This window comes from Diachasmimorpha longicaudata, chromosome 15 (assembly GCF_034640455.1).
Source record: "Diachasmimorpha longicaudata isolate KC_UGA_2023 chromosome 15, iyDiaLong2, whole genome shotgun sequence".
Lineage (NCBI taxonomy): Eukaryota > Metazoa > Arthropoda > Insecta > Hymenoptera > Braconidae > Diachasmimorpha > Diachasmimorpha longicaudata.
This window is the reverse complement of record NC_087239.1, coordinates 4,110,242-4,134,800: the sequence shown is the minus strand read 5'-3', so window position 1 is coordinate 4,134,800 and position 24,559 is coordinate 4,110,242. Positions and strand designations below refer to the sequence as shown.

The 24,559-nt window shown below is 35.6% G+C and overlaps 1 protein-coding gene across 10 annotated transcripts; it reads right to left on the bottom strand.

Annotated features, from left to right (window-relative positions):
• Nucleotides 1–328: 328 nt before the first annotated feature.
• On the bottom strand, nucleotides 329–24,367 carry LOC135169759 (muscle calcium channel subunit alpha-1). Of its 10 annotated transcripts, XM_064135042.1 has the most exons (25): nucleotides 24,004–24,367; nucleotides 22,834–22,939; nucleotides 21,108–21,507; nucleotides 20,449–20,787; nucleotides 19,566–20,284; nucleotides 19,086–19,299; nucleotides 18,675–18,953; nucleotides 18,319–18,611; nucleotides 17,696–17,862; nucleotides 17,201–17,288; nucleotides 16,274–16,381; nucleotides 12,701–12,753; nucleotides 11,924–12,070; nucleotides 11,296–11,497; nucleotides 10,942–11,211; nucleotides 10,628–10,711; nucleotides 10,401–10,451; nucleotides 8,986–9,277; nucleotides 7,886–8,703; nucleotides 7,575–7,789; nucleotides 7,071–7,202; nucleotides 5,577–5,839; nucleotides 4,840–5,253; nucleotides 4,364–4,491; nucleotides 329–3,828 (listed from the first exon to the last, which is right to left on the bottom strand). In XM_064135042.1, the coding sequence occupies exons 1-25, from the start codon at nucleotides 24,282–24,284 to the stop codon at nucleotides 3,493–3,495; spliced, it is 6,399 nt and encodes a 2,132-aa protein (XP_063991112.1). In that variant the 5' UTR covers nucleotides 24,285–24,367; the 3' UTR covers nucleotides 329–3,492. The 10 variants fall into 10 exon arrangements, 9 of the variants coding, with proteins under 9 accessions (XP_063991112.1, XP_063991108.1, XP_063991109.1 ...); XM_064135038.1 differs by having other exon boundaries at nucleotides 18,319–18,953; XM_064135039.1 differs by lacking the exon at nucleotides 16,274–16,381 and adding an exon at nucleotides 14,394–14,501 and having other exon boundaries at nucleotides 18,319–18,953.
• Between the last annotated feature and the right edge of the window lie 192 nt (nucleotides 24,368–24,559).

Sequence of the window (24,559 nt, the reverse complement as noted above, 5' to 3'; positions counted from 1 at the left end):
GGTGAATTCCAATTATTTTACTGCAAAAATATGTGAACAGAAACCTTTACAGATCCATTTTGTATTACATACAATATATTATATGTTATACATAAACTTTAGGTGAATTTAAATGCAATGGGAATTTTGGTAAATGTATATCAATTTTTGTTCTGCTGAGTTACGAAATGAATCTCATTAACATCTTGCAATCATTATATTTACAGCATCCAAAAATATCATTTTATCAACGGTAATCGTCCTCGTGGCATATTTATAGATTTTCCTCTAGATGAGATAAAAAAATAATTATAGAGATTTGTCTGAAGATCAATGAACATAAAACATCTCAATTTTCATAATTTATTTACAATTTCTTTTGTTCTCCATACATAGAAGTCCCACCCGGACCTTCTGTTTATATAAATCAATTATAAACGATTACAATATATCATTAAAATTAAACAAAGTCCAATACACGATTTAATGAGGATGAAACAGTGTTTAGAATTTTTTTGTATTTTTTAAAATTACTTCACCAACAGAATCGTGCAAATTTCCTATCTACATTGTTATCAATTCGAATCATCAATATCTCCTTAATTTTCACGTATCAATTTTATTAATTTTCAAGGATTATCGTTCTCTCTCGCTCTCTCTCTCTTTCTCTGTGAATAACTCGTAATACAAGTGTATATATTTACACACAATAATATTCAACAAATAAATTTATTTTCACATTAACGGCACTCGGAAAAATATGTTCAAATAAAGTCCGTTGTAATGTCATCATTCTTCATCAACTCCACATTTTCCTAATACGCTTTCATATTTATTCTTCTAAACTTCTCCTACAACGTGCCTCAATCTAATTCTCCAATGTTTTTTTTTTTCGATGGATTTGTATTTATATAATTTATTTACTGATATACTCCAACACAAAGCTGAACCAAGAGTTTAATTTTCGAATGAATAGTGCTTAGCTCGACTTACGATGGCAAAGCCACTTATAAAATCAGGCACTCAGTAAATGACATATTGGTTGCATAATAAAAAACACTTCACTCAATATTTATATTTTTGTGCAAAGTATTTGGTCGCAATTGATTTTTTGATACTAAACAATGAGTATATTCAATAGGGGGGCGAACTAAAATCCAATAGACGTAACAATTGTCAGTTCGATAAAAATACGAGAGTAAATTCTTCTTTTTTAATTGTAAACTCCGTAGCCCCTGTAGTTTTTTTATCTTGTTATTTTTATTATTTTTAATCACAGTAAAATTCTATAAACGGCGTGGGATCTACAAAAAAAATTAACGATATCAATTCAGTAGTGGAGTGGGTGTTTCTGATAACGTGAATGGAAATATTGAGGAGAAAAATCAAGTGACTCAGTTGTGTAAAATGATTTTCGGGAAGAAAGGGAAAGTTAAAGGAATTTTCACAGAGAAAATTGAAATGAAATTACTCTGAATTATTTTTGATTGGTTTCTACTATTTTTTTTTGACTGATTGATCTTCATTGGGACGCAATCCCCTTACCCACTTCACTACTGAATCATTAATCCCTCAATATCATGTTTTAACATCAGTAAATCCCTCATTTACAATTTCTTTTAAGTACAAAAAAGATATTTAGACAAAGACAGTTGGTAAATACAATAAGGACAACGTCGAAAAGCGAGTTTTACACGATAAAATTGTTATTTACTTATTGTATAATAGTTCATTCGTGATTCATATTTCTTCTATCCTCCCCCCTTCATTATTTTGTTTTAATTACCTAATTTTCATAGTTTTTCACAATCACTAACTCCCAAATTTAATGAGTAACGCATTTAACACCATGAGAGCTGATTTTATTTCATTTACCAGTCGAATGCAGATGCGTATACAATCGAAAGAACAACGTATTATTCAAAACTCAATGATTAACATATTTTTGTTTGTCTCTAAGTTGATAAAAGGTATTCTCTGGTCCGAAATTAATTATTATTAAATACTTAGGCACTTGTTATGTATATATAGTTTTATATATTGTATTTATGAATTTATATATTCCTCTGGTATTTCACGTACGAAATAATTTCATTGGAAAATCTAGCGAATTAATTTAAACGTTCAATTGCATTTTTATTGATCTTTCTGTTTTTTTCCCGATAATATTGGAAAATGGTGTAATCTGCGGTTTTATTATCCGAGGATGGGACCCAGGGACCGGTGTAATCTGATATTTAATTACTAAAAAACAATATTAGTTTTTTTTCGGATTTTTTGAAAAAAATCGAAGAATAATGTTCGATAAAAATCCAAATGATTTCTCGATAGAATTCCCCCAATTTTCCGATAGAATTATTTCGTACGGACATGCTCATTCACTCGCACACTCCATGTTATCGATGATTATAATTACCCCCCCTTCTGAATACTAGAAATGATGACGACGATTACAACTTGTGAAACAGGACTGTATAACAATATAACTTCATAACTTTTCATTCATTCCTTGAGTATCGTCATTTACCTCGATGTAAACTATCTTTTTAAAATTTAATGACAGTTAGTTATTTGTCCAGACAAATGGATAGTCACGGTACTTCTCAACAATAAGATTAGTTCTTTATTAAAATTCACAGTTATAGGTGAAAGTGACGATAGAGAGATTCAATGATTCTTTGGAAATAGCTGATTTAATAATTTCAAATTTTTTTTATGGTTTATTTTTCATTCCGATTTTTTTTGTTTGCCTTTTATTACACATCACCAGCACTTCTTTCACATTCAGTGGATAAATAATTTTAGAATGCAACTTTGGGTCTAACTAGAGAATAATGCGAATTACTAATGATTCTCTGGAAATACTTCATCTGATGTGGAAGTGAAAGAATCGGAGATGTTTTGCAAGAATTCACGAGCATAAAAAATAGAAAAATTGAAATGTGAGGACTTTGCGATGGAAATTCCATAACAATTGCATCAATATTATTTTCGCAATTAATGGGCTTTTCCAATCAAGTCACATTAAGTAATGAAACGAAAAATTTCTTTTCTTCGGGAATTTTTGATGACAAAGTGGATTATCTTTCATTTTTTGTCTTTTGAAATTGAAAAAAAGTAAAGAAAAGTTTTTAAAAAATTAACTTTCAACAAAATAACGAAACCCTCAAAATAATAATCGATAATTTTCTTTTTAATTGAAAAACAAATCGACCCAATTTTCAAAAATCTAAACAAAAAAATTTGACATCTTGTAGTTCAAAAGACGTATTACGCTTTGATTACCCAATTCCCATTCGAAATTTATAATCAGTAACCAATTGTTAATTCGAAATTAATTCGAAAAAAAATTTAATGTGAATGAGAAACCGAATTGTCTTATCCCTCATATTTCAATTTTTAATTCCCAATCGCTGACGAACTTTAAAATACGCATTTCGAAATAAAACCGATGAGTAATATGAATTCGTTGCTAATGAGTGGTTCAAGCATTACCTGGTGAATTCTTAGCCGCTAAGAAGGCGGCTGCTCACGATACATCTGCTGTTGTTGTTGCTGCTGTGGCTGAGGCTGGAGGGATAATTGTGGCTGCTCTAATGAGGGCATTTGTTCCCGCAGTTGCTCGTAAGCTACTTCCCTTGGGCCCTGAGGTCTCGGATTCCAATGCTGATCCATACTCTGTTGTAGTTGAAAGGTCAATGGCTGGCCCCGACGCTCACGTAACAGTAACTGATGGGCCGCACGGTCCATCTCTTCGCGGGTCATGTCAAGGGCCTCCTGCATCTCTCGAGATGTGTAACGGACAAAATCTTGGTCACAGTATTTACCTAATCCTTGTTCAGCTAGTACCTGTTGTGATTGACACCCATTGATAAGAGAGATCAAATTGATAATTAAAAAAAAAATGTGAAAAAAAAATTTTAAATATAATTTTTACTTAGAATTTTCAAAATTTAATGAGGACATCTAGGGAATTGGTGGGTTAATTCTGTTGATTTTTTCCAATTGTTTAAAGTTGTGGTTCTTGAGGAATACATTTTTGAACTTTCCTGATGAATTTTTCTTAATTACTTGAGTGAATAGTAATTTTAACAACAGTTGTCTGGTATTAATTACTATAGGTCAATTTCTACTATTCTATAAGGTAAAAATTCATGAAGGTCAAGTGGAAATAGCTCTCCCAGACCACAAAGACAGTCTCTTCTAGACGAGGAGTAACTTTTCATGAAGAGACACCAGAAAATTATTTTTCCACCTCCATTTCATCCAAAAAAATGCAAAAAAAATCTTCAATACTTCACATTCCCCTCTCCATCAACCTTCTGCACCCAAAAATAAAATCTTCAGCCTTATCCCCCCCCCCCCCCCCGCAAATCCAACTCACCCGTCCCACCAAACTCTCTGCACTTCCAATGACCTCGAAATTGGGCTTCCTATCAGACGGACTGCCGGGCAAGCTGTGGGACAACCTCTCCGAGCCTACGCCTCCATTGCTCTCACCGGCCCACGAAACTGTTGAACATCATCATCTCCAATTAGCAATGTCATTCCCCGAAAAAGCTGCCTCATCTCCAATGTACTCCAGCACGACCTCACCCACCCCAAACTCTCATTAAAAAAATCCACCCCCGCTCGAGTACACCAGATGAACATTCTAAACTGCCAATAAAGTGTGATACTTTGTGATTCTGTATAATAAAAAAAAAAACGCGTGCCTTGCAAAGCATTGTTAATTGGGTAAGTGTGTACAAAAGCTCAGATAGTGCATGCATCGAGCAAACTTCAATTGACATATCTCTCCCATCGCGATTGACTCAATACATTTGATATTTTTTTTTCTTTCTATCCGACTATCATCACCTCTGCCGTGAAATGAGGCCCGATGTGACAAACAGGATTCGCAAACTCTCCATTGACGTGCATCAACATCAGCGAAGAAGCCAGCAACAGCGATGGCCTGTGTTTGGGCTAATTTGAGTCCATTGGCAATACTTCTCTCTCGATGTGAACAATCTTTGGCTTTGGTATCATCATCATCATCACTCTTGTGAGACTTTCGTGATCTCACTGATGAATATTTACCGTCAGTGGAGCCCTCCCTGTGTTTGCTTGAGCGCTTTGACGAGCCCTTTGATCGATTCGATGATCGTTTTGAGGATCTCTTTGATGAGCCCTGCTTACTCCTTTTACGCTGTACAACTCGTGTATTAGTCTCGTTCGATGTTATTCCCTTATCAATGTCATTAGGATTATCTTCATTTCCATCGGCAGGGGCTGAGGCACCAATATAGACAGACAGACAACACAGACTGACAAAATCCTCGTCGATTTTAATGTTTATGGTTTAAATATCATTTCCAATTTTTCAAGCATTTGCTTTGACATCGACCGGAGGAGACACTTCGGGTGGAAGTTATTTTAAATAAATAATGTACGAAATGAAAATGATAAATCTCCAATAAAGTGCATGTCGTGCATTAAAAAATTTCATCCGAATGAAAATCAGAAGAACGTAATCATAATGAAGAGATTTTTTTTTATGGTTTGAGGGTCTTTTTTTTTTTATGGACCAACTGGTTTATCGGAATTTATCGTACCATGCTGTTGCTTCCAGCCGGGGGTATCCGGACAGCATCCACGGGTTGCATATGCGTAATAATGAGCCCCTTCGTTCGATGATGATGCAAATGATGGTGATGGACTTAGAGTTGGTGAGGGTGTACGACTTGTCGTTGCACTACTCGATTCAGCATTACCACTGGTGCCTGTTGCAAATGTTATAGCAGCACCTGTTGAGGGTAGATTCCTTCTTGGTGGTGGGGTTGGTGGTGTCAACTGCTGTTCAATTCCATCCTCGAGACTGCACACAATATGCGCCGATAGGGGTGACAAAAACGGGGATATGAATTTTTTGTTTTTTTCAGTTGATACCGATAACGAGAATGACAATTTGTATTTATTTTTATCTTCTCTGGAACTTCTCAATAGTTTCATTATTACCGAATAGTTGGAACGAGTTTACGATACCTAGAGTTGTGGAACACTGAGATGTCAGATGCAGGTGGTAACGTGCATGGGGGAGGTAAATTATTATAATTAGGCTCATGCGATTAAGCATCGCAATGTCACTAGGTTTAAGCGGTAAAGTAAAGGGGATGATTTATGTATTTATGATACAACAATTCTTACCGTACTCATTGCCTGGATGGAGATAGTTACTGCCATCTGGGCCACTGAAATTTACGACAGTAAAACAGAAGCAGTGGAACGACGATCGAAATAAAGCGGACGGTAACGCTGGGAGATATTGAAGTGATCTAACAGCACTTTGTCTGGGAAATTTTGGGGAAATTAGCGGATTGTTGAGGGATCTTCCCTGGGGAAAATTTAATTTCTGGGAATAAGCAGGTAATTATTATAAATTTATGGATTTAACATATTGAAAAGTCTAGAAAAAGATCAGGGAGTTTTTTTTGTAGAGAAATTATTCGCTGTGTTCCTCCTTTTGATAACTCTGATATGAAAAATCGAGAGAGAAAGTCATGACGTCTGTTGACCCTCGTCACTCGGTTTAAAAATTAAATTTTGATTGAACTTCGATCGATTATTTGACGAGATCGATGAAGCATTCGATAGATTTTGTTTTTATAAAATTAGTAGTGAATTGAAGGAAGAATTTTAAGGCACATTAAATCTAATATTTTTCAAGTGATAATTCAGTAGATTATTTACAATAAAATCAGCATTTTAAATCAAATGATATCAACATAATCCTCTGGATTATCAATATTTTGTTATCTCCGGTGTCTTAAATATTCAATAACTAAGGAAAATTTTGTAAAATTCCGGAATTTCCCAGAAAAAGTGCTGTTATCCTGTCTCAAGTCTCTCCGTGAAAGGAATGTCTATATAACGGGATGAAAGAATAATAAAATGACTAGTAAAGGTTGAAACTACACAGATATGAATATTTGTTCTGAAATTGTTGTTGAATGTCTGGAGAATTTCGGATGCACCGATACTAATTTCCGTGCACTAGTCAACCCGTCACGTGAACATGATCATTCTAATGCTTTTTTTGGGGGACTTACTCCAATACTTTGTAGGGATTCTGATAGTTCGCTGGTTGCATTCCCGAATTGGTGTTGGCGAACATCGCCAATGGGCGCATGGGAATGTTCTCCTCGACGCCCATCTGATTGACGGGAGTGCTGCCAGTCACCCTGGGAATTGTACACAATAATATATTTATATTTATATTTAATTAATAACGTAATTCGTTTAAAGTGCAACTGACCATTCCTTACGCAGAATATTTTCAAAAAGTTTTATAATTTCCCTTTCGTTTTTAAAAAAATATTTTATAGAAATTATATTGCAAAAAAGTGACGGAAATTTCAGTTTTCTACATAACTTTTCCTGTGAAAATTTCTTGATAGTAATTTTCTACGTCCACTGGATTTTTCTTCTGGTTTTGTCAATAAAAGTGATCCAGAAAAATCCAAAATTAAAGGGAAGGAGTGGGAAGTACTTCAACAGGACTTATTTTGAAAAATAAGCCCGAGAAAAATTAATTTAAATTATAAATTACATACCCTGTTACATTTGGCACAACTTGATGTGATCTCGCGGTAATTTGGTTGTCAACTGCACCGTGTCTATGAAGGGAGGCATAGGGGAGGAAGTCTATGGAGTTTGAGGGTGAAATTTTTGGGGCTGGATTGGCAGGAGTTTTCAGCGACTTTGCCCGGAAACTGTGGTGACCTCTTCGCATACTGGACCAGACACTCCCGAACAGTGAATGATTTCGCTGGAAGTAATTGATAAACAACCAAAATTAATGCAAAAAATCGATGAAAGATCCCACGATTTCTCCAATTTCTCCACCAAGTCTGATTGTAATTACCCTGTGCATCGGTTCAGGATTGTCATCCAGCAGTTCCTCAAGATTTCCAGAGATAGCTCGTTTAAGTTCTGGTCCAGCCTCGTGAAGAGTCCTGAGTCCAGCCTGAAGAGTGACAGTATTATGACAATCCTTATCCCCCTCCTTCATCTCCTGTTCCTTTCTCTTCTTGAATCTTCGAAAATAATCCTGAATCAAGAAAGTCGCGTAGAACTTGCCGACAGTCACTTCATCGTCCACTCCAGGTGGTGGTACGACCTGATCCAGTAATTTTGGACTGGTCCTCTTCCATATTTTCTTTATAACCGCCCTGAGTTGGGCATTGGCATCATCAATATTTCCCTCTGTCTTAATTCCCAATGATGTTCTCACAACCGCGAACAGAGTAGCGTTAAATAAAACTGTTCCATCACTATTCAAGGGCATGTTCATGGACACTAGTCTCTTGCAAGCCACCCTGTGTGGACACAATTTACCGAAGCCCAGGGGTGGTGATATTTTTCGAAGCAGAGTCACAACATCCAGATGTTTTATCCTCCCTTTAGCATCAGGATCGTACTCAGACCACAATCGAATAAATTCGTCCAAATGGTGTGGTCCCAGGATCGACCAATCGCGGGTTAAGTAATCGAAATTGTCCATGATTACGGCGACGAATAAATTAATGATGAGAAATGAACAGAGAACGTAGAATGATATGAAATAGGGAAATGCGATGTCATTGCCACAGCTTTCCTTGCTCGCATCGTCTGATTTTACGTCGCATTTCACTTCACCAGGACGATACGAACAGTCCAACATGATATTCTGCCATGATTCACCTGTAAAAACAAAATATTAAATGTTAAATAATTTATTTTCATTTTCTGGCTGCAATCAGGCAATTTTCATGTTCATTAATTCAGTAGCAAAGTGGTAAAACGAGATAAGTTGACGTGTCAATATTTTCTTAAATAATTTTAGTATAAAAATTCTCTTAATAATTAACTTATTCTTGACCTCTTCTAAGACAACAATTTGAAAAGAATTTTATAGGTAAAATGATTTTAATATATTTTTCATTCATCCCATTCACAAATATTGATAATTTATTTGGACTTTACCTGTAGCTGATCTAAACAATATCAAAACCGCCTGAGGGAACGTTTGAAAATTGTTATTTCTGTAGATTGCTGTTTCGTTATCTAGTGCAATTTTTCCAAACACTTGCATTCCAATTACAGCATAAATAAAAAACAACATGACGATGAGTAAAGCGACGTATGGCAGTGCCTGAAAGGACTTGATGAATGTCCAGAGTAATGTTCGTATGCCCTCGCCACGACTGAGGAGTTTAACGAGTCTCATGACTCGAAACAGCCGGAAGAAGTTGATGGAGATGATGTTCGAACCGGGCTGTGAAGAAAAAAATTAATTATTGAACAATGGGAACATATTCTTGGATAATTGCCCGCAGAGTGAACAATGATCTCCAATTTTCGTTGCAGATTATTGAGGATTGGGAGGACACAGGGGTTTGTGGCACAGCCACATGCAAAACTACAACTAAAAATAAACAAAAATCATAATTAACATAGATCCATAACTAAAATCTAGGGCGGGTACTACATTGAGTTGCACTAGGGATGAGACCAGAGCGGAGGAATATTTAAATTTCAGGTTTAAAAATTTATAACAGTTTTTTTAGTTGGAGGTCAGGCGTGAGGAATTGATTTGTGCATTTTTTAATTGAAAATTGCTGGTTAAAAACTGCTTTCTGAAAATTATTCGTGGAATTCTTTTGATTTACATAAACTTTTATGTTCAGATATTTTTTATAGAAATTTTGGAATACGGATTTGACGGGAGATGAGTCGCTTTTGAGTACTGACGAGTTTTTTATAAATATTTGGGAATCTAGGGGAGATTTATCATCAGAACTGCCCTAAAATAAATGAAAAATTTATGAAAATAACAAAAAATTCTACCGAATTCGTCTGATCAAGAAAAATACTGTTTTATTTTTCCGCTACTGTATTTATACTCGAAATAAATAAATAATCGAGAACAATTTGAGACGATCCAACCCCTCAACTTAAATACCAAAATATTCTCCTCATCAATTAAAAGAAAATAAATAAAAGGTTTTCCGTCGTCCATAATGTTTATCCCACTTCGTCGTAAATTATGACAAGAAAAATCCAAAATATGGAATTTCTCACAGGGGGCTCTCCCCCAAGGGCTGTCACCCCCAAATTTATTTCCCCATTATTTCCAAAAAATGTCCCCAGCTCTGGATAAGACACACAACGTTAATGTCAAGAAAGTGAACTTTCTCCGAACAAATACACATATGAGCGTAAATATAAATAATAAATAAACAAGTATATACGACGATACGTGCGATTTGAGGGGTTGTGAGGGTTGGATGGAAGCTCATCACGAGGGGTGGAATTATCTTCATTGGGGGATGACATATGCGCCAGTACATACACGCAAAATTCACGCATACATTTTTCTTTTCTATCGCATTACATACACTTTCATCGGTGGTGGGGAGGCTACCTCCCGCCTTCACATGCTGTCGTGCCTAGAAAGGAAATAAATGTGACGCATAAAGAAATATAAAAATTAAATTAAACATTGTAATCTGCGGTATGATAGGTACTTTCGCTACGTGGAAAAAAAAAATTATTACTTATGTACAGTTTGGGTCTGACCCGGTGCTCTTTGTGATAACTCATTAGAGATAATGATGGTACTTACTTTTACTTCGGAGTACACGATATCGATGAAACTTCCGAGTACTATGATGAAGTCGAATACGTTCCAGGCATCTCCGAAGTAGTTCTGGGGGGATAATAATTTTAATTAATTAATTAAAAATGTGAAAAAATTGGATTACGATTATCGTCACGTGACAGTCTTTGTTAAATGTTCCTGCTAAGTAGCACACAATTTTTACAATGTTTCTGCTAAGTAGCAGAAGCATTTCAGGCAAAAGAAAAAATATGAAAAATTTAAATTTGAAAATTACGAGGCTTAAAAAATATATTAAATTTTTATAATTTTCCACTCACTTTAAATCGAAATGCAGCGAGTTTGAAGACAAACTCAAGTGCGAATACCGCTGTAAATATCATATTGAGTACGTCGAGGGCGTGGGTATATGGATCCGGCTGATTGTAGAACTTCATAGCAAGTGTGATGGTGTTGATGATGATGAGAGTAAAAATTGTGTACTCAAATGGTTGAGAGGTGACAAACCACCAGACCTTGTACTGAATTCGATGTTTTGGTATATATCGACGTACAGGTTTGGCTTTCAGTGCAAATTCAATGCAGTTACGCTAGAAAAAATTTATTGCTCATTGATTCGAGTGATGCGATTTTTCGGTAAATTGTTGGGCTTTGAAAAAACCTTTGGAACTCACCTCGTTTTTTTCCAATCCACAATTTTTGTACTCCTGTTCCCCCTCGTTTTGAAACGTTACAATAACGAAACCGACGAATATGTTTACCATGAAAAATGCTATAATAATTATGTATATTATGTAGTAGGCTGCGACGATTGGACGAAAGTTATGGATTGGTCCGTAGTTTTCACGATTCGAATCGATTGAGACGTATAGGAGCCTGAAAATTTATTGGGAATCAATCGAAGGGAGAAGTTCATGATATCTGAGGGGGTTCTACCCCTTTTCCGCCAAAATTCCCATTTTTCCCCCCAAAAATGGTGATATTTTTGCATTTCGTCATTACGTGATGTCTAGACTGTTCCAAAATCTTTAAAAATGTTCAGAAAACTGTAGAAAAAATACATAAAAATAATCGCACCATCATGGAAGTTCGTTAGCTATTAAACAACAACAAAACGCAAAAACGTAGAATTTTTTTGGATCAATTCAATCGATAATTTATCCAAACAAACAAAAAATGAGATTTTTGGTTGAAAATGTGTTAAATTCGAGTGACAATTTTTTTTTACTCCTCAAGTGGTACATCACCGTCATATTTTTTTACTGATCGTTATAATTATTATTTTATCAGTTCATTACTTACGATGGCCAACCCTCGAATGTTGATACTGTAAATAATGTCAACATGGCTTTTGCCACATCATCAAAATGAAAACGATTTCGCGTCCACAATCTTTCTTTTGTGACTGGCCGGTTGATGTTACCCTCTTCGTAAACCAAATAGGTGCCACTAAAAATTAAAAACAAATTGTTTAACTGACGTATCGATGATTTAACTAGAGAGAAAATATAAACAGAAAACTCCAGCGTTTTTTTATAGAAATTTGATGAAAAATGGATTGGAAAAATTCTATTTACTGTTATTACTCCAATTTTTACTGGAATGTCATTCATTTTTAATATTTTTATATAAACTATTCAGTTTCTTTGTGAAAATTCTGGGGCATTAATTTCGTGAATTAAAATCTTGTTCCATAAAAAAAAACGAATAAAAAAATCTAGTGAATTTGTCAGAAAATACTGTCGTCTTTACACTAAACTTTTCATTAATTCTTGATTCATTCTATTGAAACATTTAACTAAATATTAGCTGTTAAACATTTTAATCAAATTATTCAAAAAGGTAATAAATCTGCAACACAATTTTTTAGTAAATTTAATCTTTTCTCCACTAATTTCCTCTCCTCAATGATTCACCGCAGCTTTTCATTATTTCACGTCGCAAAACACGCCAATAAAAACAAAGATTAATGCCCAAGAATGTTTATAGACCTCCGATTCAAGTGCCCCGCAATTTCTTGAAAAAAAAAAAACACAAAAGTTTTCCACTGAAATAATTTATTTCGTCGTAAAAACTCACTGGCAGTCAGCTTCCGTAATCTTAGATTCGTCATTACACGAGAAGAATTTTCCCTGCGATGAATACAACATCGTAAATACCATCATAATAACACAATTTAACTTGGCAAAAGAATATTGCAAGACATGGAACTGCAAACCATTACGCGAACATAAAAAAAAAAATACTAAATTTTCGCGTTCCCTTAAAGCGTCGAGTGCACTCGTGCTTGAAATGTGAAAAATGGGAAACCATTAGATTATTAAAAATTAATGCGCGTGCAAAACGAAATTCATTGATATGAAGCATTCCTTAATGTTTCGTACACTAGTTAACTGTTTATAAAAAAAAAAAATCGTCGTATCACAATAATTCGATACTAAACGCGATTTAAGATGTGATGGTGCGAACGGATCCGATAAATGTGTGTCGATTAATCACAAGATCAATATTTTTTAAATATTTAAATATGAGGAAATAAATATTCAATTGACAGACAAAGCTATTGATAATAAACTCTTTAATTAATTCCAGAGGGTGTCGTTGTCACACGAAATTTTCCCCCTTTCGACGTATTCGCATTCTCTTGGTTGTACCATAAATTCATGCATCTGCGGACATCAAAGGAATACATATTGTTTCATAACACTTATTAATATGGTGATTTTTATTACACAGAGACAAAAGGTGGTGGAAAATTATATGGAAAAGCTCGGGGATGTTTATTGTTCGGAAAGGTAATTTATTAATGAATGGGTAATGGTTTAAAATAATTTAATTGTTAAATAGATGTGAAGGAATTTACAATACATATGATATCATATATTGTATATTAAACATGTGATTGGAATTTTTAAGTGGAAAACATTGAGTTTCTATTGTCTTATCTCTTGGGGTTGATGGGAAAGTCATTAGAATTTTAAATTTGTCGCCATTTTTAGTGAATTTACTGATTGTGGGTGGATTTGTTAGGATATTTTTCACCAACTTTTTTCTCCGTGTGCTAAAAAATCCTAATTAATTAGGAAATATGACATAATATATGGTATATATTTACACATTGATAAGTCTAGTTTTACTTGGAAGCTAGCTGCAAGACTCGGTAATTCATCGATATATTTCTGTTGAGAAATAGTCGAGTGGGATAGAATCGATCGTGGAATTGACTCTCGAAAAACCATAATTTTAATATTTTTTACGCAGAGAATTTTTACTTTTCCAATTAAATAATAAAAAATATGATACTACAGATGCTCGAGAATTAATTATAATCAAATTAAATCATATTATTACTGAAAAAAAAAATTACCAGATTAGAAAATTCCTCAAAAATCCGATTCGACATTTTGTTTAAAAAAATTCGACAACGAAGTTCAAGATTATTCAACACAAATCGATTGTACCCTCGATTAAGGTTTATCGACCAGGATTTTCAATCGATTCAGTCGATCTATATTTTCTCGAGATTTTTCTGCACAGAAAGGAATATTAATTAAAAAAATATCGACACATTTTTTAAATTTCATTAAAAATCCCCAGACATTCAACTTCTTCAACCCTCCATTCCACTCAATTCCATCCCACCGAACCCCCTCCCCCTCGCAAAAAGACTATTTACAAGTGCCACATGCTTTCAAACTAAAATACTCCACATATTTACACTACAACGACTTTAAAAAAAAATCTAATTGTTGTACGTGCTGATATGTTTTACCTTAAACAGCTGTACCCCGATAACAGCGAACATGAACTGTAGGAGATAGGTAACCAACATAATATTGCCGATTGTTTTAATGGCGACAATAACACACTTGACTACATACTTTGATATTTCATCGTTCATTATTTCCACATTGCCGATGATTTTAATTAAATCGCAAGATTTACGTTGGGATTTATTTATTTTTTTTTATCGAGCAGGGCGAGGTACAGCAGGAAGTTGAGTTTGTCAAGTTGGTACACGGAGTAGGCAGACACAGGTAGGTGGAACAAACAAAAAAAAGAGACGATTGTTGTTGAACAGGAACATAATTAGTCATTAATGTATGGGGGGCACTGCATAATTTGCTCGTACTTGTGAGTTAGTTGAGTAAGGGGTTGGGCTGTAAAGGTACTGGGAATTTATTTTGTGAGATAAAAAAATGGGGGTACAGATAATTCCAATGTTACGAATTTAATTAATCGGATTAATTGAATTTTAATCACTTAAGAGCAGTCATAAAGCTCCTTCGGATCGAGCCCTCGCCATCCATCCAATTCGTCTAGCCTTTTTTTGTTATTATTTACCGGTTATACCCTCGGCAATGCACCTGTCGGCACATTATCCTATTTTATCACTTAGCTACGCAAGACAGAGTATTGAAAATAGTCGGAGAATTTCGTTCAGCACTGCCACATTAATCCGATAATCAAAAAACAATATTTTATCACAAACGAATGAAGTTTCATGGATAAATGGAGGGAATTTGATGGATAATTTTATAATTTTAAAATTATTTTATGGAAAAATACAAATAGAATATCATCTTTCTAAATGAATTTGTTGATTGACACATTGTTTAATAAGAATCCATCAATTCTTCGTTTTGTTGTTCATTGATAAAATCAACCAAATAAATTAAAAATTTTGAGAAATTTGGACGAATTTGATAAAACAAAAAAAAAATATATTTTTGTAATTTCTTCATGAAAAAAATTACGCAGCCCTTGAAAATATCTAATTACAATAGATAATACATAAGAATCCAAGTCTATTGACTCATTAAAGTCTACAAAATATTTTTTATCAAAGATTTTCGTAAAAAAACGCAGACAAACCACGAAATTTAGGAACGAAGTAGTAAAACCAGACGTTCGGTCCGACTCCGATCAGTTTTCGATGAATATCTTGGAATGTATAGGAGATAGCGAAATTTGATAAGAACCTTTTCTGTAGAGCGGATCGAGTACTACAACAAATGTCATTACAAAAATACCGCTATCTCCCTTAGATTCGGAAATATTAATCGAAAACGCGACTCAAAGATGAGTCAACTCATTTCCCTTCGTCCCTTCGCTACCCAATCGATCAATATCATATAAAAAAAAAGAAAAAAAAAAGAAAATTCAATTTGAATAGAACCGAATTATCTACCAAATCCCCATAATTTTTCCATGAAATTTTATCGTACATCTGTAATGTTAATGTAGCGAAACACACCACTGCAACGATAAACTATGGGATATGCATGCAGTATTGAAATGCGCGTGATATCCTTCCACCAAAATCAAACAAAAACATCTCAAGGTGATCAATAAAATTGGAAAGCCGAAAGGTGCATTGGGAGAGATACGTCTTCATACAAAAAATTAAATCGTAAATCAAAGAACGTAAAAAAATAATAATCGACAGGGATTAAGGATCAGAGGGGGTGCATTAACAGAAACACTCATAGTAAATAGTAGAAAATTGGATAGTGAAAACAAAAGGGCGGGGGATGAGAGAGTTCTGGGGGTGATGGTAATTATTAGAGTGTTGAATAAAAATATAACACATGAAAATTAAGAGATAAAAATAATATACGCGGATGGTCTGGTGATGCCTTTACGGCCTACCTTGAAGAGTTGGACGCCGATAACGGCGAAGACGAACTGCAGGAGGCTGGTGACGAGGACTATGTTTCCGATAGTCTTTACTGCTACGATGACGCATTGGACTACGTGCTAATTTATCAATATTAGTTGTGATATTCAGTAGAGAAGGGGTAGAATAAAATGAGATGTTGAATTATTGAGTCTGAATCGAAGAGAATAAATAAATAATAAATGATAATAAAAAGTACATGCGCTGTCATTATTTTTCATTATCTAAATTTATGAAATTACTCCAATTATTCCACCAAAAGCGAACGTTCAATCGATTTAATTTTCTCCTGCTGTTTTAACTAATGCGGATTCTGCTCCAAATAATTTTTATTTTGAAAACTATAGAGCGGTTCATTTTTCAAAAATTCTAATCAGTGAATGCTCCATTTAAACTCATGAAAAGTTTCCCAAATTTCGAAAATTCCTATCTCAAGTTCAGAACGGACAATTTCAACCAAAAAATGATAATTTTAGAGCTCCTTTTCTGCACTATTTAACATAAAAATTTGAACAAAAAAAAAGTTCATTAAATATTTTACACAGCAACAACTTTAATAAAAAAATAAATCTTCAAGTAAAATCGACTCATCTCGTTCTACCACTTCGCCGCTGAACTATTCTATCAAGTTACTCTCTTTCTACCTTATATTTTCCTCATATTGACCCTTGACCTATTCCCCTCAGTACCCAACTAACCCATCTGGCAATATTATCATTCTATTATGTACGATTAAACTCTAGAATAGAAAAGTTTACTTGGCTAATTTGACTGGTGTAAAATTAAACTCAGCAGCTCTGATGGCAGTACAAAATATCTTTACACTCGATTTCATGATATTATTATTCCAATGAATTGGCATTGTCCATGGACAAGTTTTTCAAGTATAATATTCATACCTTAAGGCCCTTAGCTCGGTTGATGGCACGCAGTGGTCTGAGCACACGTAGCACACGTAGAATTTTAACGAAGGAAATTGCACTGGATCTGAAATTCAAATGTCATGATAATACACTTCGTTCATATCCTGGAACTTTCATCGTTGATCCTATTCTAACTCGTTTCATTCAACTTCTGTCATCCTGTTGATTTAATTGAAAGTTATTTTATGCTTAACATGGCTCTCCCCCTAATAAATTAAAAAATGATGTAAAACTGCAGGAAATTTTTAGAAAATTTAATTACATTTGGAATCATAATTTTTCCTGAATTTAATTATAATTTCTGTTGCAAAAAAATTAAACCACACCATAAGACTGTCTTATAGGAAAATCAACAGTTTTAAATCCCTCTCGTATGGGAATTTTATTCTCGTCTGGGGATTTGCATTGGCCCTTCCTCAAATTCGAAAAACCGAAAATTACTCTTCCAAAAATACGTATAGTATTACTCACCTCCATGCTATGGATATCAACGAGACGCAGACAACTAGGAGATCCAGAAGATTGAAGGCCGAACGACAGAATGCACCGTCGTGCAGTACAAATCCGTATGATACCATTTTTAAACAAATTTCGATGGTGAACACAGTTGTGAAGAAATAATCGAAATAATTCAATATCTGGAAGGCATTGGGGGTAAATGAGATGCTGCGGTTTGAGGACTGAATATCCAAGTGGACCAACGAAAATTTCTATTCCCCCCCTCAATCAATTATCGCAATTATATATTCTGGATATTGATTGGGGAGCTATTTCGGAGAGGACTAGATTTTTTAAAATAATTTATTTTTCCTGTCTGAAAGACAGATAGCTGTGTCACTAAAAAAAAAATAAATCATATTCATACAAATAAATAAATAATAATAATAATAATCATATAAATAAATTATATTCACATTCCTTTAGTAATGAGAATTTAATTAAAAAAATCTAGTTATGAAAATAATCGATATTTGTTTACGTCATGTCCTATCGAACTTCCAGAACGCATCAAAATTGTAAGAAACATTCCACTTGGATATTCCCAAAAACCAAGAAATTAAACCCCAAAAAGGACTAGATCCCCTTCATCTTACAATATTCCGTTCGGATGCAGCATTGAGAGGATCCTCAGCAGCCAACATGGCCGAAGAAATCATAATGCAGGCGAGAATAAAGTTGCCAAAGTAACTGTGATTACAGCACCAATGACAAAAAACTCGAAATCTATTGGTCTTGGAGAACAAGAAGAAGGCCGATCCCTCGGGTATCGGTGGCTTCTCAGTCGCCATATTGTACTCAGACATTCTTCTGGGTCTCGCCGATACGACTTCCGGTCCCCCCTCAATCTCATCCATCTCCATGTGATCGTAATCGTCTTCCCCTTCATCTGGTGCAAAATGTTCGTAACCATCGTCATCAGATTCAACATTAATTCTGACTTTATGCCCACCATCCTCGTGTCCATCTTTGGAGCCCTCAGTGTCTTGTCCCTCGTAATCATCTCCATCGTTCTCGTATTGTTCAACATCAGTTCCCGGATCCTCCTCACCACTGGTGATATCACCAACGTCTTCGTCATCGTGAACACACTCTTCACCACTCAATTCATCGCGAGGTGGTGAACCACTGTGGGACTTGTCATTCTCTTCTTCTTTCTCGACAGCTGTCAGCTGATCAGCATCAGCTAGATTGTCAACAGCAATGGCCAAGAAGACGTTCAGCAGAATGTCTAGTTTTGTATTTTGCTGAGGAAAATTTATGTGAAGAAATTTTATTAGGAATAACTTTTGGAAATCGACTCCTCAAAGCCCCAATTTTACGACTTAACTACAAACAAAATAAATTGAGGAAAAGAGGATACAGTTTCCACAGATGAAAAGAATGATGAAGTAAACACAAGCAAGTATTCCATGACTGGCAACACCTCCATAGGCCCGAATACCCACGTACATAACTGCATTCCAGTCCTCGCCCGTCAGTATCTGAAATACTGTCAACAAACTTTGCCAGAAGCTGTCGAAATTGCTTCGTGGTTTGTCCTGAAGATCGTCGAAGTTGAATTTTCCCCCGAAGACCTGAAAACATAATTTTTTATCACACGTGGAAGACATCACTGGAGAACTTGAAGGATGACCTTGAAAGAAAATTGGGTGGAAACATTTGAAAGAAAAATTTGACTTATGATGGGACATTCAGAGAACAAAATCTACAAAATCCTCAAGAAATTTTTAATTAAATTATCTACTGATTTTATCATTTGATATATTGCCTCAAAAGGGTGTAATCACCCTCTCGGGTATTTAAATACTTTTAATTATCGTTTTAAAGAAATGAACCCTACCTGCATCCCCAACAGTGCAAAAATGACGATGAAAAGAAACAGAAGCAGCAGCAACGAGGCAATCGATTGTATCGAGTTAAGCAACGATGCCACCAAATTCGACAGCGATCTCCAGTACTTGGTGACCTTGAAGACCCTGAGCAGCCTGACACACCGAAGTACAGATACCCCAAGTGGTGGCATGACTTCAGTATTCGTGAGTATCATTTCACTGATTGAACCGATGACAACGAAGCAATCAAACCGATTGAATAACGATAGAAAATATCCTTGAAATCCCAAACTGTACATTTTCAATGTCATCTCCATGGTGAACAGAGCAACGAAAAACATATTAGTGTACTCTTGAAACCAATCGAGCCAATCTGGCTGACGAAAATGCTCAGTAGCAAGTACAGCTGTATTGAGAAACACTAGAACGATGATCAGCCAGTAAAAAACTTGTGATTTAACCGCCCTTCGGCATCCCTTTCTCATGTGTTTGTTCAGATCAGCCCAAGTTTTACGATTTTTCACCCACACCGACTCCTGACGTGCACCCTCATCATCCCCCTCGAGCCTGTCTGTGCTCTCCATTTCATTCTGCTGCTTTGACTTTCTGCTCTGCATCCTGGGCTCGTCGTGCTCGGTTTCAATGTCCTCAGCCTGAGTTATCCAGTCCAGATATCCTCGGAGATCTTCATCGATCTGCTGTTTCTCCCTCAACTGTTGAAACTCCCCTGAACAGTTAAAATTATTGTTATTGAGTGTAAAAAAAATATTGTCTGCCAAAGATCATCTAGACCTCTCTGGAAGGATCACCGAAGGATCGAAAACCTTGAGAAAGTTGGAGATTCAGACTACTCTGCTCCAGCATAAATTACTTTTCATCATTAAAACTCACCCCTTTTCTTCGCCTTATCCCTCTCCTTGGAGAACTCTCCGGACAACACACCGAGAATCAGGTTCATCACGAAAAATGCACCGAGAATGACCATGGACACGAAGTATATCCACTGCCAGGTGCTCCCCATGGCGTCTTCAATATCGTAGAGAACGTCGGTCCATCCTTCTAGTGTTATGCACTGGAAGACAGTCAGCATCGCCAGTCCAAAATTATCGAAGTTTGTTATTCCAAAGTTCGGACCCTCCCAGTACTGCCTACTGCAGACGTATTGACTTCCTAGTGTGTTGCATTGGAAACCATTCGGACCACAGGGATGTGGCTCCTCCATAATTTCACCTTGAAAAGGACACAGTCTCCGTTAAGGACATTTTCTCCATTTCAGATCTTCAATTTATGGAATATTCTGTCACAGTTGTCACAAGTTTTTCCTGGACATATTTTAATGGAATGGGAATCTAGATGATTTTCAGATTAAAAAATATTATTCAATTATTTCTCTGTCTTTTCATATGAAATAAATATTATTTTTGTGATGAATAAAAATTAATTTGAATCATTCAATAGAGATTCAATCATTCAATTCAATAGATCTGTTTTTATATTCAATGAATGTTCAGTAAAAATTGTTAACAATATAAAATAATCTCTTTACTCACCAGTTTTATTATTTCTACACGTTTTGTGCATTTTTCCCGAGAATAATTCTAATCCTATAATGGCGTAAATGATGATAACAAACAGTACTAGTAATGCAATGTGCAGCAATGGTACCATTGCCTTGAGGATGGAATTCAGTACTACTTGTAGACTCGGTACACCGGAAACCAGCCGGAGTGGTCGTAGTACACGAAATGCCCTCAGGGCTTTTACATCGAAGCCCTCTTTCATAAGTATTGTCAGTATTGTACTGATCATTCCTATTACAACAATTGTAAAATCCAACATATTCCAACCATTTCGGAGATAGGCTCCTTGATGAGCTACGAAACCGTAAGCTATTATTTTCATCACGCATTCCACGGTGAATATGACGAGGAATACGTATTCAATTTTTTCCTGTGGAGAAATTTTTTTAAATATAAAAATTTATGTTTGTAATTTCCCTGACAGGCAAAATTTTATAGGAACGTTTATTGTTAATTTTTATTCCAATAGAAAACATATTTTTTTCTGGATTTTAATTGACAATTCATTAATTAAGAGTTTTCAGTTCGTAAACTGCGTAAAAATGAAATTTAAAACACAGAATTTTTCAGTGGAGAGAATATTATTTATTTATTTTTCATATTAAAAATTGTTATATTGTCTTGAATGTTTGGTGAATTATGTAACAAAGACATAGGATTTTCCTGAGAAATTAAATGTAATTCTAGTAGGTCTTTAATAAAGAATTTTAATGAGTAATTTGATTGGACCTTAACTGGATTTTTATTGAAATTTGTTCTTGTGGTTCGAGTGCAATTTTTTAATAACAAATAACGTGACGCATGTGCAACAAACTTAAAAAACTTGTCTTCATTTTATTTGGTTAAAATTGATTCAAGAAAAATCCTCGTCTGAGATATTTAATGTTTTACTACTTGATTCATTTAACAAGTCAAGAAAAATGAAGTAAAAAAGGTAAATTAAAGGTGAATTAATTAGATTAATTCATAAGTGACAGATTAATTGTTATTCTAATATCTAATAGACACTTTCCTATGATACTAACAAGAGTTCTAATAAATCTCGAATAGACATTCGTGAAGCTCCGAAAAAAATTCATTTTTGATTGGGTTTCCCTGGTGTTTTTACGGGAATTCTCCCGAAATTAATTCACCCCAAGAAATGTTAAATAAACAAAAACTACAAAAAAGTATTAAACTTCCATCTTATACTACAACTTAGGTTCCCAGCGACTCCGTAGTGAAGTCTAAGTCGTAAACCAAAAGAAGTCATTTTTGACTCTTGATCATTTTTTCATACATATCTCAAAATCTAGAAGAGATAGACAATTTTTTATTATTACCTTTTTTATGGAACAAATTGAGTACTTTAACAAATGTCATAAACAAAATTCCGCTATCTCCCTTAGATCCAGAGATATCCCCCAAAAACCCCACCGATGACTCCACTTGACTCATTTTACCATAAAAATTTCGCAATTTAAATTTTATAAAAGTCCTCGCTTCAATGTTGCAAGTGAAGGAGCAAAAAGTTGTAAAAAAACTACTAAGAAGCTTCAAAAACATCATCAATCAAGAGTTAATATAAAATTATTATTAATACTGAAGAAATGAATATTCACCAGACACTCAAATCCAATCGATTTTACCAGAAAAAAAATGTTCTCTATTTGAATTTCTTCCAGGTATTTTATTTATAAATAAAATGTTTTCTTACCAAATACATATTTGTTTGATTAGAGTCGCTACAGGGATAGGGTGTGTACACTCCCAGGGCGACGCAATTGGCTAAAATTGTCAGGAGAATGAGCCACTCAAAAGGTCTGATTAATTCAAGTGAAAGAAAATTCATTCAATTCAACTGTTGAGAAACAAGAATACGTGGTACAATCAATAGAATTGGTACAACGATGAATCTATTGTGCCCAGCAATGTCAGAGAAATTCATTGTGTTACGCATTTCATTGGATTTCACTTTTCAATTGGTCTGGGAGAATCAGGCCATTGCAAGTATCGAATGTCGAAGTTTCTAGGGTATCAAGTTTTCAAAACACTATTGAACAGTGGATGTAAGGGTACGTCAAGATATTTTACGTTTCATTTCAACATTCTGTTTGATGAATACGTCTGAGTGCCTCACCATTTATATAACATGAGCATCGGTTTTCACGTTTGATTGATTTCTTTGACGATAACTTTAATCCAGACGTAATTTCTTCAGGGAAATTATTCCTGGGATCACTCTAATTTTCCAATATTGATTATCGCTCTATTTATGCCACCACAATTCCCCATAAATTCCGAGTGAAATGAAAAAAATCTGATTGAGGAAGTCGTCGCAAACGTAACATTCGAACGATCTCCAAGCCTCCCAAGGACATCAGCCAGCTGCTGGCAAGTAAGAAGGACCCAACACCACCTCTGACCCCACCAGGAGCCTTCCAGATCCCCTGCTCATGCAGAAAAGTGTACATTGGAGATACCTTGAGGAACATCAGCACATGGATCAAGGAACCATCACTCACCAGCCTGTCCTGGCTGACCACTGGACCTACTATCCAGTACGACCAAGCCAGAAGGTTGGGTAGATCTCCAGGCAGTTCTACCAGGAAATGCCGAGAGGGTTTGGAGATCCATAAAAACCCACATCAATAGGGTCAGAGGACACCAAATGACCTCCATTTGCTAAACTGTCCCCCAGTTTTTTTAATTGACCAACTGATCATGAAAAAACATGTCATGGGCTGAACACTCCCCTCCTCCACCACGAGGGAAGGTACACACATGAGAACTACCCTCCGTAGCTCATACCCTTCAAGATAGAAACTACAATATTTGCAAAATGTCCTCACATCCCCCCAAAATCCTAAAAATTAAAAAAGGATACTTCCACTCAACGACGTCGATGCACATTTTCCTAAGTGGATTTTTAAGGCCCATACAGAAAAGGGCCCGTACCGGCCGATCAGGGGTGGGTTTAGCACCCCTCCTGGGCGGTCTCTTGGGTGCTGCTGTGGATGCTGCTGCTGTTGCAGCTTTCGATGAACCAATGCCATCCTGTGTCTGTCCACCTGTCTGCTGACCATCGGTATAACCAGTGTCACTGGTGGGACGGGCCCCGTTACCAATATCGGGACCCGACAGTGGCACGCCATCGCTCGTGCTCATCTGTCGTTACACCCTTGTCACTTTCGTGTCCTTTATTAATATTATTAACACAATCCACTTCACCCCCTACCCCTCCCCCCTCCCGCCCACCCCACCGCAATCGTTGAAACTCACTGTTCACGTTTTTTTCCGTTGTTTATCACGAAGATGAAGGGCCAGCTTCGTCTGCGTGATGTTCTTTTGCGTTTTGTCTTCTGTTAGTTACAGCAGACAGTTGGATACGACGCGGGGTGAGTGCGACGCGCCTCCTGGTGCACCCCCTTGGCATGCTATGG

Coding starts and splice junctions, on each gene's coding strand:
- LOC135169759 (XM_064135038.1), bottom strand. CDS start 24,284: ATGAGCACGAGCGATGGCGTGCCACTGTCGGGTCCCGATATTGGTAAC. Junction 10,712..10,941: donor TCGCTGCATTTCGATTTAAA/GTGAGTGGAAAA, acceptor TTATCCCCCCAG/AACTACTTCGGAGATGCCTG. Junction 7,790..7,885: donor ATCCTGAACCGATGCACAGG/GTAATTACAATC, acceptor AATTACTTCCAG/CGAAATCATTCACTGTTCGG.